The sequence below is a fragment of the Syngnathoides biaculeatus genome, chromosome 3 (assembly GCF_019802595.1).
Source record: "Syngnathoides biaculeatus isolate LvHL_M chromosome 3, ASM1980259v1, whole genome shotgun sequence".
In the NCBI taxonomy this organism is placed as follows: domain Eukaryota; kingdom Metazoa; phylum Chordata; class Actinopteri; order Syngnathiformes; family Syngnathidae; genus Syngnathoides; species Syngnathoides biaculeatus.
The window spans coordinates 32795989-32809432 of record NC_084642.1 but is presented as its reverse complement, the minus strand read 5'-3'; the positions used below and the strand labels follow the sequence as shown (position 1 = coordinate 32809432).

The 13444-nt window shown below is 42.1% G+C and overlaps 1 protein-coding gene across 1 annotated transcript in view; it reads left to right on the top strand.

The window, feature by feature from the left end:
• Positions 1-12670: 12670 nt before the first annotated feature.
• syt7b (synaptotagmin VIIb) overlaps positions 12671-13444 on the top strand; it is a 177419-nt gene continuing 176645 nt past the window's right edge. The window contains exon 1 of the mRNA XM_061815453.1: positions 12671-12879. Within this exon, the coding sequence (XP_061671437.1) occupies positions 12849-12879 (31 nt within the window). The 5' untranslated portion in view covers positions 12671-12848. The remainder of the gene's footprint in view (positions 12880-13444) is intronic.

The window sequence follows — 13444 nt, the reverse complement described above, 5'->3', positions numbered from 1 at the left end:
TGTAATCTGAACGAGGTTACTGTCTATAAGGTAGTTGTAGGGGAGAGTGTAGCTCGACAGCATAGGATGGTGGTATGTCAGATGACTCTGGTGGTGGATAGAAAGATTAAGAAGACAAAGGTAGAGCAGAGAACCATATGGTGGAAGCTGAGAAAGGAAGAATGCTGTACGGCCTTTCGGAAAGAGGTGAGACGGGCTCTTGATGGATAGGAGGAGCTCCCTGAAGACTGGACTACCACAGCCAGGGTGATCAGAGAGACAGGCAGGAGAGTCCTTGGTGTGTCTTCTGGTAGGAAAGAGGTTAAGGAGACCTGGTGGTGGAACCCCAAAACGCAGGAAGTCATACAAGGAAAGAGATTAGTGAAGAAGTGGGACACTGAGAGGAGAGGCAGAAGGAATACATTGAAATCCGATGCAGGACAAAGGTAGAGGTGGCAAGGGCTAAACAAGAGGCATATGACGACATGAATATCAGGTTGGACACTAAAGAAGGAGAAAAGAATCTCTACAGGTTGGCCAGAAATAGGGATAGAGATGGGAAGGATATGTAGTAGATAGGGTGATTAAGGATAGAGATGGAAATATGTTGAGTGGTGCCAGTAGTGTTCTATAAATGGATGTAAAGAATATTTTGAGAAGTTGATAAATGAAGAAAATGAGAGAGGAGGACGAGTAGAAGAGGCCAGTGTGAAGGACCAGGAAGTGATTAGTAAGGGGGAATTTAGGAAGGCACTTCAAAGGATGAAAAATGGAAAGGCAGTTGGTCTTAATGACATATTCTGTGGAGGTATGGAAGCAATTTGGAGAGATGGCTGTGGAGTTTTTGACCAACTTATTCAACAGAATAATAGCGGCCGAAAAGATGCCTGAAGAATGGAGGAAAAGTGTTGTAGTTCCCATTTTTAAGAACAAAGGCGATGTTCAGAGCTGTGGCAATTATAGAGGAATAAAGTTGATGAGCCACACAATGAAGTTATGGGAAAGAGTAGTGGAGGCTAGACTCAGGACAGAAGTAAGTATCTGCGAGCAACAGTATGGTTTCATGCCTAGAAAGAGTACCACAGATGCATTATTTGCCTCGAGGATGCTAGTGGAAAACTACAGAGAAGGTCAGAAGGAGCTTCATTGTGTCTCTTGTGGATCTAGAGAGGAACTGTGGTATTGCATGCGTAAATGGTGTGGTGGAAAAATATGTTAGAATAGTACAGGACATTTGTGATGGCAGCAGAACAATGGTGAGGTGTGCTGTAGGTGTGACAGAAGAATTTAAGGTGGAGGTGGGACTGCATCAGGGATCAGCTCTGAGCCCCTTCCTGTTTGCAGTGGTAATGGATTGGCTGAAAGATGAGGTTAGACTGGAATTACCTTGGACCAGATGATATTGTGATCTGCAGTGAAAGCAGGGAGCAGGTAGAGGAAAAATTAGAAAGATGGAGGCATACACTGGAAAGGAGAGGAATGAGATTGGCCGAAGTAAAACAGAATATATGTGCGTGAATGAGCGTGGTGGAGGGGGTAGAGTGAGGCTCCAGGGAGAAGAGATAGCAAGGGTGGACAACTTCAAATACTTGGTGTCAACAATCCAGAGCAATGTTGAGTGTGGTAAGGAAGAGAAGAAACCGGTCCAAGTGGGGTGGAACAGTTGGCGGAAGGTGTCTGGTGTGTTATGTGACAGAAGAGTTTCTGCTAGGATGAAAGGCAAAGTTTATAAAACAGTGTTGAGCCCGGCCATGATGTACAAATTAGATACGGTGGCACTGAAAAGACAACAGCAAGAAGAGCTGGAAGTGGCAGAAATGAAGATGTTGAAGTTCTCGCTCAGAGTGAGCAGGTCATTCGAGGGACAGCCAAAGTTGGGGGTTTTGGAGACAACGTTCAAGAGAGAAGACTACAATGGTTTTGACGTGTCCAGAGGCAAGAGAGTGAGTATATTGGTAGAAGGCTGCTGAGGAAGGAGCTTCCAGGCAAAAGAGCAAGAGGATGACCAAAGAGAAGATTGATGGATGTTGTGAGGGAAGACCGGAGAGCAGCTGGTGTCAGAGAAGTGTATGCAAGAGAGAGGCTTAGATGGCGACCCCTAACAAGACAAGCCGAAAGAGAAAGAAGAAGTAGGTTGATTGACGATTCCACATTTCCCTATGCGTGTGTGTGCGTGTGTGTGTGTGTGTGTGTGTGGTGTGTGTGTGTGTGTGTGTGTGTGTGCACAGGCGAATGTTTCTTTGTTTCTATGTGCCCTATGGTTGGCTGACAACCAACTCAGTGTATACCCGGCCTCTCACCCAAAGACAGCTTGCATACGCTCCAGCATGCCTGCGACCCGTGTGAAGATAAAGCAGTATAATATTCAGGAATTATAGGATAATAAATTTATCTGTCCATCAATTTCCCATACTGCCTATCATCAGTAGGGTCAAGGGTGTGATTGTGCTTCCCTCAATTGACTCTGGGCAAGAGGCGGGATACACCAGCCAATCACATGGCACAAAGAGACAAACAATTCAGAGTCACCCCTGAGGGAAATGAGTTTTTAGCAAACCTGGCAGGCATGTTTTGGAAATGTAGGAGGAACCCAGAGTGCTCAGAGAAAACTCACACAAGGACAGGGAGGAACTGCAATCTCTACACAGGTGAGGTCGGATTTGAACCCAGGACCGCAGAACTCCGTGGCAGATGTCCTGACCAGTCTGTCACCATAGCACCCCCCATGACAAATCCAAAAACAATCAAATGTTGTGATGATCATATTTTAATTTGGAGGACCAGCTAATTGGTGATAAATAAAAATAATTATTTTGATTCCCATATCTTCTTGAATGTTGCCAATGCTATTACCGTAAGGGATTCTTCTTTCAAAAACATGCAGTGTGGGACAATAGGATTTCTTTGGACTTTCTTTCATTTTGGCATTTCGCTCTCCTCCCAGCGTGACATGATTTAGTCACCGTGAAACTGATTTCACTCATTGATTTACATGAAAATGCTGTGAAAGTGAAGGAAACATGGGAGCAAATATTTCATTATTAAGGAATGTCACCACACAAGAGAACTGAAAAAAAATCTAACCTTTCCACTGGTTACACTTGTACCACATATACCAACCATGAGCCTGGTCACACGATCTCTTCATTCGTTAGACCACAAAAAATTAACAAATGCTCGTTAATTTTAAAATCCACATCTCAGAGGCTTTAGCTATATATATTATACAGTATATCATTTTGTTTGGAATTCCATAATTATCATTTATAATGATGAGCAAGTCAAGTCCAGACCTTCACCAACGGTGAACTATAAAAAACTCAAATCTAAAAAAAAGGTCCAACAGTCTCATATTATGAAAAGAAATAATGCCATATTATCCAGATAATTTCAAAAATCAATTAAAATGTATCTGGATATTTACATTTAATGTGTTGTTCTCTCATGAACAATTCATCCACACACTTTTTTTTTCCATTAATCTATTAATTACTGATTTACTGCTGTAAAAAAAGTTCTTTATAAAAAAAAAGTAAGCTAGTGATGACTTTAGACTTGAAAAGTAGTCTACTAGTGATTCCCAACCAGGGTGCCATGACATGCTGTTAGAGTTCTTCTGGTGTGCTGTGGAAAATGATCAAATTTCCCTTAATTGTTCAAAATAATATTTATACATAACAATAAACATTGAAATATAATCTAGGTGGCATGATGTATAGTTAAAGTGAGTTCTTACAAAGTTAATTTTTATTCATGTAACACAAATAGTGAAGGCCATAACAGGATGAACATCAACTGCAGGTTCCTCTTCAGCATAGATTCTTTTGTCATTACCAGGAGGCATCCATAAAGATCTGATAATAATTACGTGTTTGGAGGTTTTTATAGTCGTGATGTGGATTTTATTTAAACTTCAGGGTCATAAGGTGAGACATTTTTGGCCACAAATCTTCTGTATCTGATCCCTTTTGTTAATTATTTGAAAAGATTAATGGTCTGCAGCAGTCAGCAAGAATTCTGTTGGCAGCAACATCTTTGCCTGCGAGATCTAATAGAGTTTACTAGTTTAACACTTTGGCTCTGCTATTGATTAGCGGTTCACACGGCTTGAGGAATGTGACAGTTGAAACAACCGGCAAAATAATTGTGGGGACTGACATCTCTGGTGCAAATGGCTGTCAATGGATAATGGCTGGGGAGGTTTGTGAAGATGTTATTAATAATGAAAGGCAAAACAAAGTTCAAATATTGACCGGATTTCTACGAAGTGAATTGAAAAATTAAAATGCACACATTCCTCATAGCTTCTTCAAATAAATAGCCAGTAGCATTTTCTGAGCCATTGCTAACAGAAGCCAATAGAAATGATCGCGTGACAAAACTTTACTTTTGGCTAAGGAAGTACTGTAAAATTAGGCTACAAATGTCCTGTTTTACAAACAAGGAGGCATCAGATATTCAAGAGTTAATACGTGAGATCCAAGTGAAGTTTAACTTTTTTTGTTTGTGATAAATATTAAATGGTAAGAATTTAATGTATAATATCATAATATTATATTCCGAAGTGTCTTATCATCACTATATCAAGCAAATATCTGGAGTAACTTTCTCTAATAGACAAATACAAAGTCCGAAACCCTGCTATTCTGATCATATTAAATCAATTACAGTACTATAACTGCCATTTTGCCATCTGAAGAATATTTCCAGAGTCAAGCCTTGCATATACTGTACCAAGCAAACCAGGAGAAGCTCATCCATGCTTTTATCCCAAATAGACTTGACTATGGTAATGATCTTCTGACTGGACTCCCCCCAAAAAAACATTAAATAACTGCAGCTCATTCAGAATGTTGCAGCTCGGCTTTTCACCACAAAATACAGTATTACTCGAGCATATCACGCCAATTCTAAAGTCTTTACACCGGCTCCCAGTCAACTTTAGAATAGATTTGAAAGTTCTGCTAAGGGTCTATGAATCACTAAAGGGTATCAGTCCTGAATACATTAAATCAATGCTAATGGAATATAAATCCATTAGGGCTTTGAGATCAACAGATTCAGGTTAAATAGAATAAGTACCTGCATTTACATAATGTTCGATTTGCGAAGAGTTTAGACAAGTGGAATGATTTCTGTTCTGCGACTTCTCGCACTACATAACCATCATTGACTCTGTGAATATCTACTAATAGTTGCTGTTACATTGTTACAAACAAAGTCGCACATCCAGCGGTGGAAAGCAATGGTTGGTGTGTAGGTACAGTAAGCGGAGCTTCTGTCTCCATCCACTCACTCATCCAACCAACAACCAACCCATTAGATTTGTGATTGCCATGGCAAAAAAAAAAAAAAAGTAAAGATATTATTTTATCTTCATTGCTAAATATTAGCTATAGCATGTATGTTAATTATTGTATTTTAGCGTCTCTGGTGAAGACAGTGATTGGTTAACGTCGGCATAATCACCTGAAAACAGTTGTCCATGTTTGCACACTTACCTTAAGAATGATCGGAGGGTAAGAGAGATGTTGACATGAGATGTTAAGAGATGTGAGAGTAGTATTGACAAAAATCGCCCTACAACTGTGGGAAAAGGAGCAATTGTTGTTTTTAATTTCAATGTGATGTTTGAAATTTTGTGAGTGTGAATGTTTTATTTGTTTCTATGTGCCCTGCGATTGGCTGGCATCCAGTCCAGGGTGTACCCTGCCTCCTACCTGAAGATAAGTGGAATAGGCTGCAGCACTCCCCTGACCCTTGTAAGGATAAGTGGCTCATGAATGGAATGGGTGTTTGAATGATTTTTCTAAAAAGAAAATGACAAGGTTCCATGAATCACTTTGTTGCGCCGTAATCAACCAATGAATTGGGGGGAAAATACAGACAACAGAAAAAACACCTGAATCAGAAATATCCTGTGATATTATGGAATAAGAGAATTTTTCAATAAAGAGCTGCAGTCATCCTCTATTTGTGCCCCTCCTAAATGAGTTTCAATGAGCAATAAACAGTATTATGTTTATTTAGGGGTGGCACAGTGAGGCGACTGGTTAGAGTCTCCCTCCCCGGTTATTTGTTTCTATGTGCCCAGCAATTCGCTGGCAACCAGTTCAGGGTGTGCCCTGCCTCTTGCCCAATGACAGCTGGGGTAAGCTCCAGCACTCCTGTGACCTTTATGTGCCCCCCTGGCCCATCAGTAGATAGCGAGAGGCTGGCTGCTTGAAAAGTGGTTATTGGGGTAAAAAAGTCAGGGCACCCCTGATCCACACAATCTGACCTTATTTCTTATTTCCTGTTACTGCTGGGTAGTAATCAAAAGTAGCCATATTCCAGAACAGAACATCTCCAGTAAGACTGGAGTACAGCTCAAGTATCCATCAACAGATTGATGGTAGGAGCTGGCCAGACAGAAGCTTTCGACAGCAAATAAAAAAGGAAATCATAAGAAGCTAGCTGAGCAGAAATACATATTGCAGAGTATTCCCCAGCCCTGCTCAATTACTTTTAAAGAGCTGTGCAAAAGAGGCTGATTTATGTAGTCCGGGATTTCTGCAGTATGTTTAATTTTGAAAGAGGTTAATGTAATTGTGGTACCACCTTCCATCTTGCATGGCTCGGCTGTAGGGAAATATCAAGTGAGACAGTTCTCCTTGTGCTTGAGTGGGTTCTTTCTAGCTAGAAGTTAACGCATGACATAATATACTGGAGAGGTCTAGCAAACAAATCTGTCTTCCTAAAATACAGGGCAAAGCTTTTAAGAATATTTTACACAACATTATCCTCTATGACAACTAAATGATTTCCCTCTGCTGGTGCCAATAATGATGCAAAGTCCAATGAATTGCTTTTGCTTTATTAGGCTTAAGTTCGTTTATTTTGTTTACAAATACTCCATCCCGTATGGCAGGGTTGGCAATTGTTGCGCTATTTTGCCTCCCTGATTGGAGTCCAATTTAGTATCCTCCCGCTGCAGTATGAATAAAATCCCTCCAGCCTGCAGGGAAGGTGTTTGTCCTTGAGTGCATTTGCTATATAGCAAACTATCGACTAAGCAGGGGAGTGAGACATTCTCAAAGGGATGATTCAGAGGAAGTGGGGCGCACTATTAGCTGGAAAGGTGGGAAGACCTATGAAGGTCCCGGTGGGAGCGTGGTGGAGGATACAACCTGGCAACCCACTCACGATACGCTTGTCAACATGTGTACATCCTCCACACTCTTGAGCTTTTGTCGTAGCTCTGCTGGGGCCCTTCACTTTCTATTGCCGCACATCTGCTACCTCCAAACACATCTCAATCTTCCTCGCACCCCCCTTCAGGTCTCAATACACCAACGTGTCACAATTTTAATCCAAACCCAGTGAAGCCCCTTCTCGTGAGATACAGGGCAAAATGTCTTTATCCAACATGTTGGATGTGGGAGAAATGTATACTTGCCATTTTGGAAACGGAAATGTATCAGTTTCACATCGCTGATGTCCAGCACTGTGCAAAAGGCTTCGGTCATCATCAGAACAGAATGAAAATTGTCTCTTGGGCGATGTTGCAACAGACAATGTCTGTCTGAGGTGCTGATAACCACAGGTGACTTCAAAATGTCTGCGGACCTTGTGCATCCATCGCTCCCACATCATTTGTGGAATCAGAGAATACAGAAATAAGAGTGTCACTGTACAACACAGTTTGACAACCACGATTATTCATCAGGGAAATGGAATGTTCTATTCATGCCTTACCGTGACTCAAGTGGTGAAAATCAATTCCTGTTTTCATACTTTGATCCTGATCTTCACCAAAATGTAATTGCCACTTCCTTGCACCATGCACTATAACTGTACAAAGTTACCTCTTTATCATTTTGCATGATCCTGCTCAGTATGTACTAGTAATTACTGCAATGATAGAATGTTACTGCAGTAAAACAGTTGACGGTGGCCTCACAATGTTGGTAGCATCTATATGAATTCAACCAAATATTCCACAGAAGCCTTGGAAACTGAAATTATGAAAACCATCATGTCTGTACACCCGTGTTGTCTCTAACTCACTGATATCACACAGATGAAGAAAATAAAAACAACAGAATCTTACAATGAAGATGAGGACAAACTGTGGAGACTCAGTCTGCCTCCCACCCCCAGAACCATGAAGATCCAGCAACAATCCCACCAAGTGCCTGTCATCTGCATGTATGGCTGCTGACACAGAGCGACACTAACAGGCCATGATCAACAAGCACTTTCGTTTGCTAAAAACACATAAAATAACTCACAACTTCACAACATGTCAACATCCTATCTATCTATCTATCTATCTATCTATCTATCTATCTATCTATCTATCTATCTATCTATCTATCTATCTATCTATCTACTATCTATCTATCTATCTATCTATCTATCTATCTATCTATCTATCTATCTATCTATCTATCTATCTATCTATCTATCTATCTATCTATCTATCTATCTATCTATCTATCTATCTATCTATCTATCTATCTATCTATCACATGGAATCCCTCATTCAATTGTTGGAGAAGAGCGTGAGCGTGTGCGCAAAAGACGATGATGGAGAAGTGAAAGGCTCTCACGCCGACCGATCGTTTGATGAAGCTGTTTGCAGGAAAAGTGTCATCAGTGTGGAAACGAATGCCATCCACTGGGCCTCGAATAAATAATCGGTACGCTTACCCGACAAAGAGGCACTCGCGTTTGGACCGACAGGAATTGCAGAGTTGGATGTAAGCATCCTAAAGCGTATTTGTAAAGAGTTGAGTGGGCGTTTTAATGGCAGCGAGGCGAGCCGCCCTATTGTTAGCCTCGGATACAAAACACTCCTCCTCTGGTTTTCCAGATCAGCATCCACCGTTCCCCAGGATGCCCTGCAGGAGAAGCGCCGATGCCCCAACCGGAGGACGGCACGCTCACCGACAGTTAAACGCTCTCCCGTCATTTACATCTGATCAAAAGTCAGTCTTACCAGGGTAACGTTGACGTGCCCAACAATTCAGCTGCTTTCCAGAGCAGCGAGAGCCGCGGCTGGTGCTGCCAGGCCGAACATCCCTCCTCTTGCTTGTCTCGGCAACAGAAAGCGGACAGAGGCTGACAGGCGGTGTCGGTGTCGGCGGCGTCGTCGGCGGCGCCCCGAAACGAGCATAGCGGCATATAAATGAGCCCACTGCGGAGCTCAGCAAATCAAATCGCACACCCTGAAAGGAAAAACAAACACAAACAAACAAACAAAAAAAGATTTCATCCAACACATTTTTGACAAAGCACAATTAGGTATTGGTCCGTCGAAATTATATTTTCGAGCGTATAAATGCGCTTAAACATACACAACTATTGTGATTGATCGTCGGAGGATAAAAGGTTTTTGTTTTTTTTTTTTCAGATTAGACGCATTTTTTGCCTGTGTGAATGGCGACCAGTTGAGGATATACCCCGCCTCTCGCCCAAAGATAGCTAGGGACGGCTCCAGCATACCTGTGACTCTTGTGAGGATAAGCCGTATAGATAATGGATAGATGAATGGTTATCATATGCCAGAATTGATTCTTGAATTTAACATCAAACGGTGATGTTAAATGAGGCCTTGGATCTTCTTCTTTTCCTTTCAGCTTCTCCGTTTAGGGGCTGCCACACCATGTCAGTTGGCGTAAATAAGGAATATCTTGCTTCTCCAAATCGGTTAGATCCCTTCAGATAATGGCCCAGGGTTCATCTACTGTTCGTTTTTCTTCTTCTTCTTCTTCTTCTTCTTCTAATTCTTCTTCTTCTCCTGGCAAGATCTAAATCAATCATTCAATCAAATCAGTCAAGATTTCAACCATGTTTGACTTTACTGCTCATCCAGACCATCGTACATCAATCCATTTTCTGAACTGCTTATCCTTACAAAGGTCAGGAGAGTGCTGAAGCCTACCCCAGCTATCTTTGAGCAGGAGGCGGGGTTGCCTGCCAATTGTAGGACATAGAAACAAAAAAAAACTAAATAATATAAAATAAAATAAAAAATTGTCTTCAATTCATCTACCACGAATGTTGTTGGGATGTGGGATTTTGGTTGAAAATATAAGTAACCTATTTGACAAAGTAAGGAGTGGGAAATACCAACATTGTTTTTGTTTTTTGTTAAGGCTCCATCACACCATGACGTTCTGGTCAACGTTCTCTGAACATTTCCATTGTTCTATTTTTCAAGGTTCTCAAATGAGGATGACACATCTGGGGTGTGATTAACGTGTGTCTAACGCATGGCTAACGTGTGTCTAACGCACGAGAAGCGTGTAACAGCGACCAAATAAGATACCCCTAAAAACCATTAGCATGTGCTAACGTGTCACTGGTGCGCGACGAGCGATTTGTCAATGTTAGACGAGCGTGTTGAGCGTGTGACTAACGGGTGAATAACGACAGAATAGCGTTTTGCTGGCGTGTAATTTTTACAGTGGAACTGGCACTAAGATGTTGGAAAGTTCATAGTCACTTCAGTTGTTCTCGAGAGTTTGAACAGTCAGCATCATGCCGCGTAGATGAAAAAAAGGTGGGGTGCGGATTTCAGCAACTAGCGCTGGAAGTAAGAATGCAAAGCCTCTTTCACTAGCAATGTATTTGGAGGAAAAAGAACACCAGGAGGAAGAGCACGTCCGAGCAGTAACGCACCATGTGACACCCCCTGGAGACCCTAAACACCATGAAAACCCCAGTGATGACGGTCCAACGGTAACAAACGATAAGTAACCACCAAATAACGCTAGAGTAACGACTGACTAACGATAGCCAAACGCGTGCAACGCTCAGCGAACTTTAGTAAAACGTTCCACGAACGTTCTTGAACATTCTGCAGCGTTTAAAATTAAACGTTGATGAACGCTGGTCTCAGTGAGAACTTTTGTGCATGTTCAAAACTTTTTTTCCAGACCAGCGTTTTCCGCCGATTCCCAGCGATCATTGACGTTCACTAGCGTTCAAACAACGCTCTTCTGGCGCTATCCCGGCGACCATGGGCGACTCCCAACGTTTCCTCAAACGCTATAGAACGCTAACCAGAACATCATGGTGTGATGGGGCCTTTAGGGAGTAGAAATTTAAAGACAGAATAAAGATAAATAGGCCTTGTTAAGTCAAGTAAAAATCTAGAAGTAGCAACAAATTGATAGTTTTTAACCTGTCCTGTTCAGATGCACTGCTTTGCAGAAGGGTGGGTTTTTATGCCTTTGCTGCTAAATTAGTGTGGCTGTATAACAAAGGAGTTTGAAATATAACCTACACTATTTTTCATTTTCTTCATTATTTTGATGTTTATTTACAGCAAAGTGATTTTTATTGCATTAGACTATTACCCACCACTGGGATTTTCAAAATGTTTTGAGACCACTACAAGCATACCTTAGCTCAGTTCACTTTTATTGTATCTCAGAATAAGGACTTGGATACAAAAGAAACAAAAGCAATTTATTACCAATGGCCTTTTTATTTTTAAAACACCATTTGTGCTCGAGGCTTCACAAAGAGTCAAAATGGATATCTGCCACCAGAAAGCAAACAAAATCTAATATTCTCACCTCAAGTGCTCCCCAAGCTGAGCATGGCTCAGCTTTAAAATTACATATTAAATATTCATCCGCAATTTGCCCCCAAGAGGTTTTGCGTTCATAATACTAAAAACTATTGAAAACAAATTGAATTTTGAGGTGAATTTGTCCAGGTTACACTCTTGTTTTCCTGTTGTATTAATGTAACAGAAAACCTCAAAATAAATTATAATTGCCATGAGTGTGAAATGAGTAGTATTTTTCTAGGGCTTGGACATTTCATACGTACAACAACGCTGCAACCTAGTGGACATTTTCCAACACTTCCAATTGGTCGTAGAGTAAGGGGACTCCAAAATGAGATGGCATTGTCTCCAATTGGCCACTAGATGCTGCCGATGAGCTGCGTTTAGACGCACGCCACTCGTGAACGTGGATGGTGAGTTAATGTGTTGTAATAACAACAGGACAGCATTATTGCTATGCTTAAGCGATGATTGGAACGACAGTGACTCTTTTTTTTTTTTTTGTAAAGTGATGGCATCACTACAGACAGGCAAGGAACTTCAACTGCCCTGTTTTGCCAAATTGACTCTATGACCTCATTCGGTATAAAGAGCGACGGAGACAGTAGAACAACAAATAATGAGTGCAATAGAAACTGCAAGAAACAGGAGGAAATTCAACGAGCATCTAGCTTCATGGTCTCTTTTCGCATATATCCATCTTCAATAAAATATCCGGTGTTCCTTCTGTTTTTCTATGAAAAAAAGGAAGCAACATGTTACGGAGTCAGAAGCCTTCCTGTGGGTGAACAGCGTGGGCAACAAAAGCATCAGATGGCATTTCTTTGATTGCCTCTTAGGTGATTTGTTAAGGAGATTGCGCAAATGAGCGAAAACAGCGATGAAATGAGCAACACGGGGCGCGTGGATCCCGTCGCCTCAGCCTCGACCTCCTCCCGACGTGATCTTCACGTCACCCCGCCCGTCTGCCTGCCGGATCCTCCCTCAGACCCTCACAATCATCCCCGAGAGCCACTCGGGGCTGGGAAAATACAGACGGAGGGGGGTGGGGGGGTGGGAGTGAGCGAACCAAAAATACAACCGTACAGACACCGCATATCACCTAGACTACCTGCTCCAGCCCAGCAAGGGGAGAAGGACGCGCAAGTGCAGGCGCGTACATGCGTGGCAACTGAGCCATCGACACTAAAAGGACAACAACACATCGGAAACTGAAATGAGAGTTTAGCCAAGACACTGTTCGGGCGAACAGCTCACCTTTGCTGCGAGAATCAGCCTCAATGAGTGCACACTGAGGGGAGTCATGCATCTCAACAGAGAAGACAACAGCAAAGGTGAGTCCAATACATTTAGATACAGTAGATTTCATGGGGTTGAAAGAGCTGGCGTTGGTTAGTAGATGCCCTTGAGTGTGTCACGTTGATGTCAAGCAGTGATGCTGGGGGTGGGGGGGGGTCATTGCAAAAAGCTGCCAACTGCCATGTCCTATTGCTCGTCTGCACTAAAAAAAATAATAAAGTAAAATAAAAAATAAAAATAAAACACTCACAGACCGTGCGTCGCTGTCAGATGGGATATTGCAACACAGCCGAGGCGACAAGTCAGTGAGGCGGACACTCCGGCACTTGTTGTGCCCGATGTGGCATCCACCACAGAGGCGGCCTAAGCAGAGCACAACATCACAAGGTCATGCACAGGCGCTCATATTAATGAGCAGTCTGCGTGGACCTGGTGGAGTGTTGTTGTTGTTGTTATTGTTGTTGTGTGTCTGTGGTTCTATACCTCTGTGATCAGATGAAACAACTACAGTGTGTGGTGAGACAAACCTTTCCGTCCGGGTATGTTGTGACAGAGATAATATTTGATTGTCATGCATCTGCATGTGCCGTGCACCGCTTA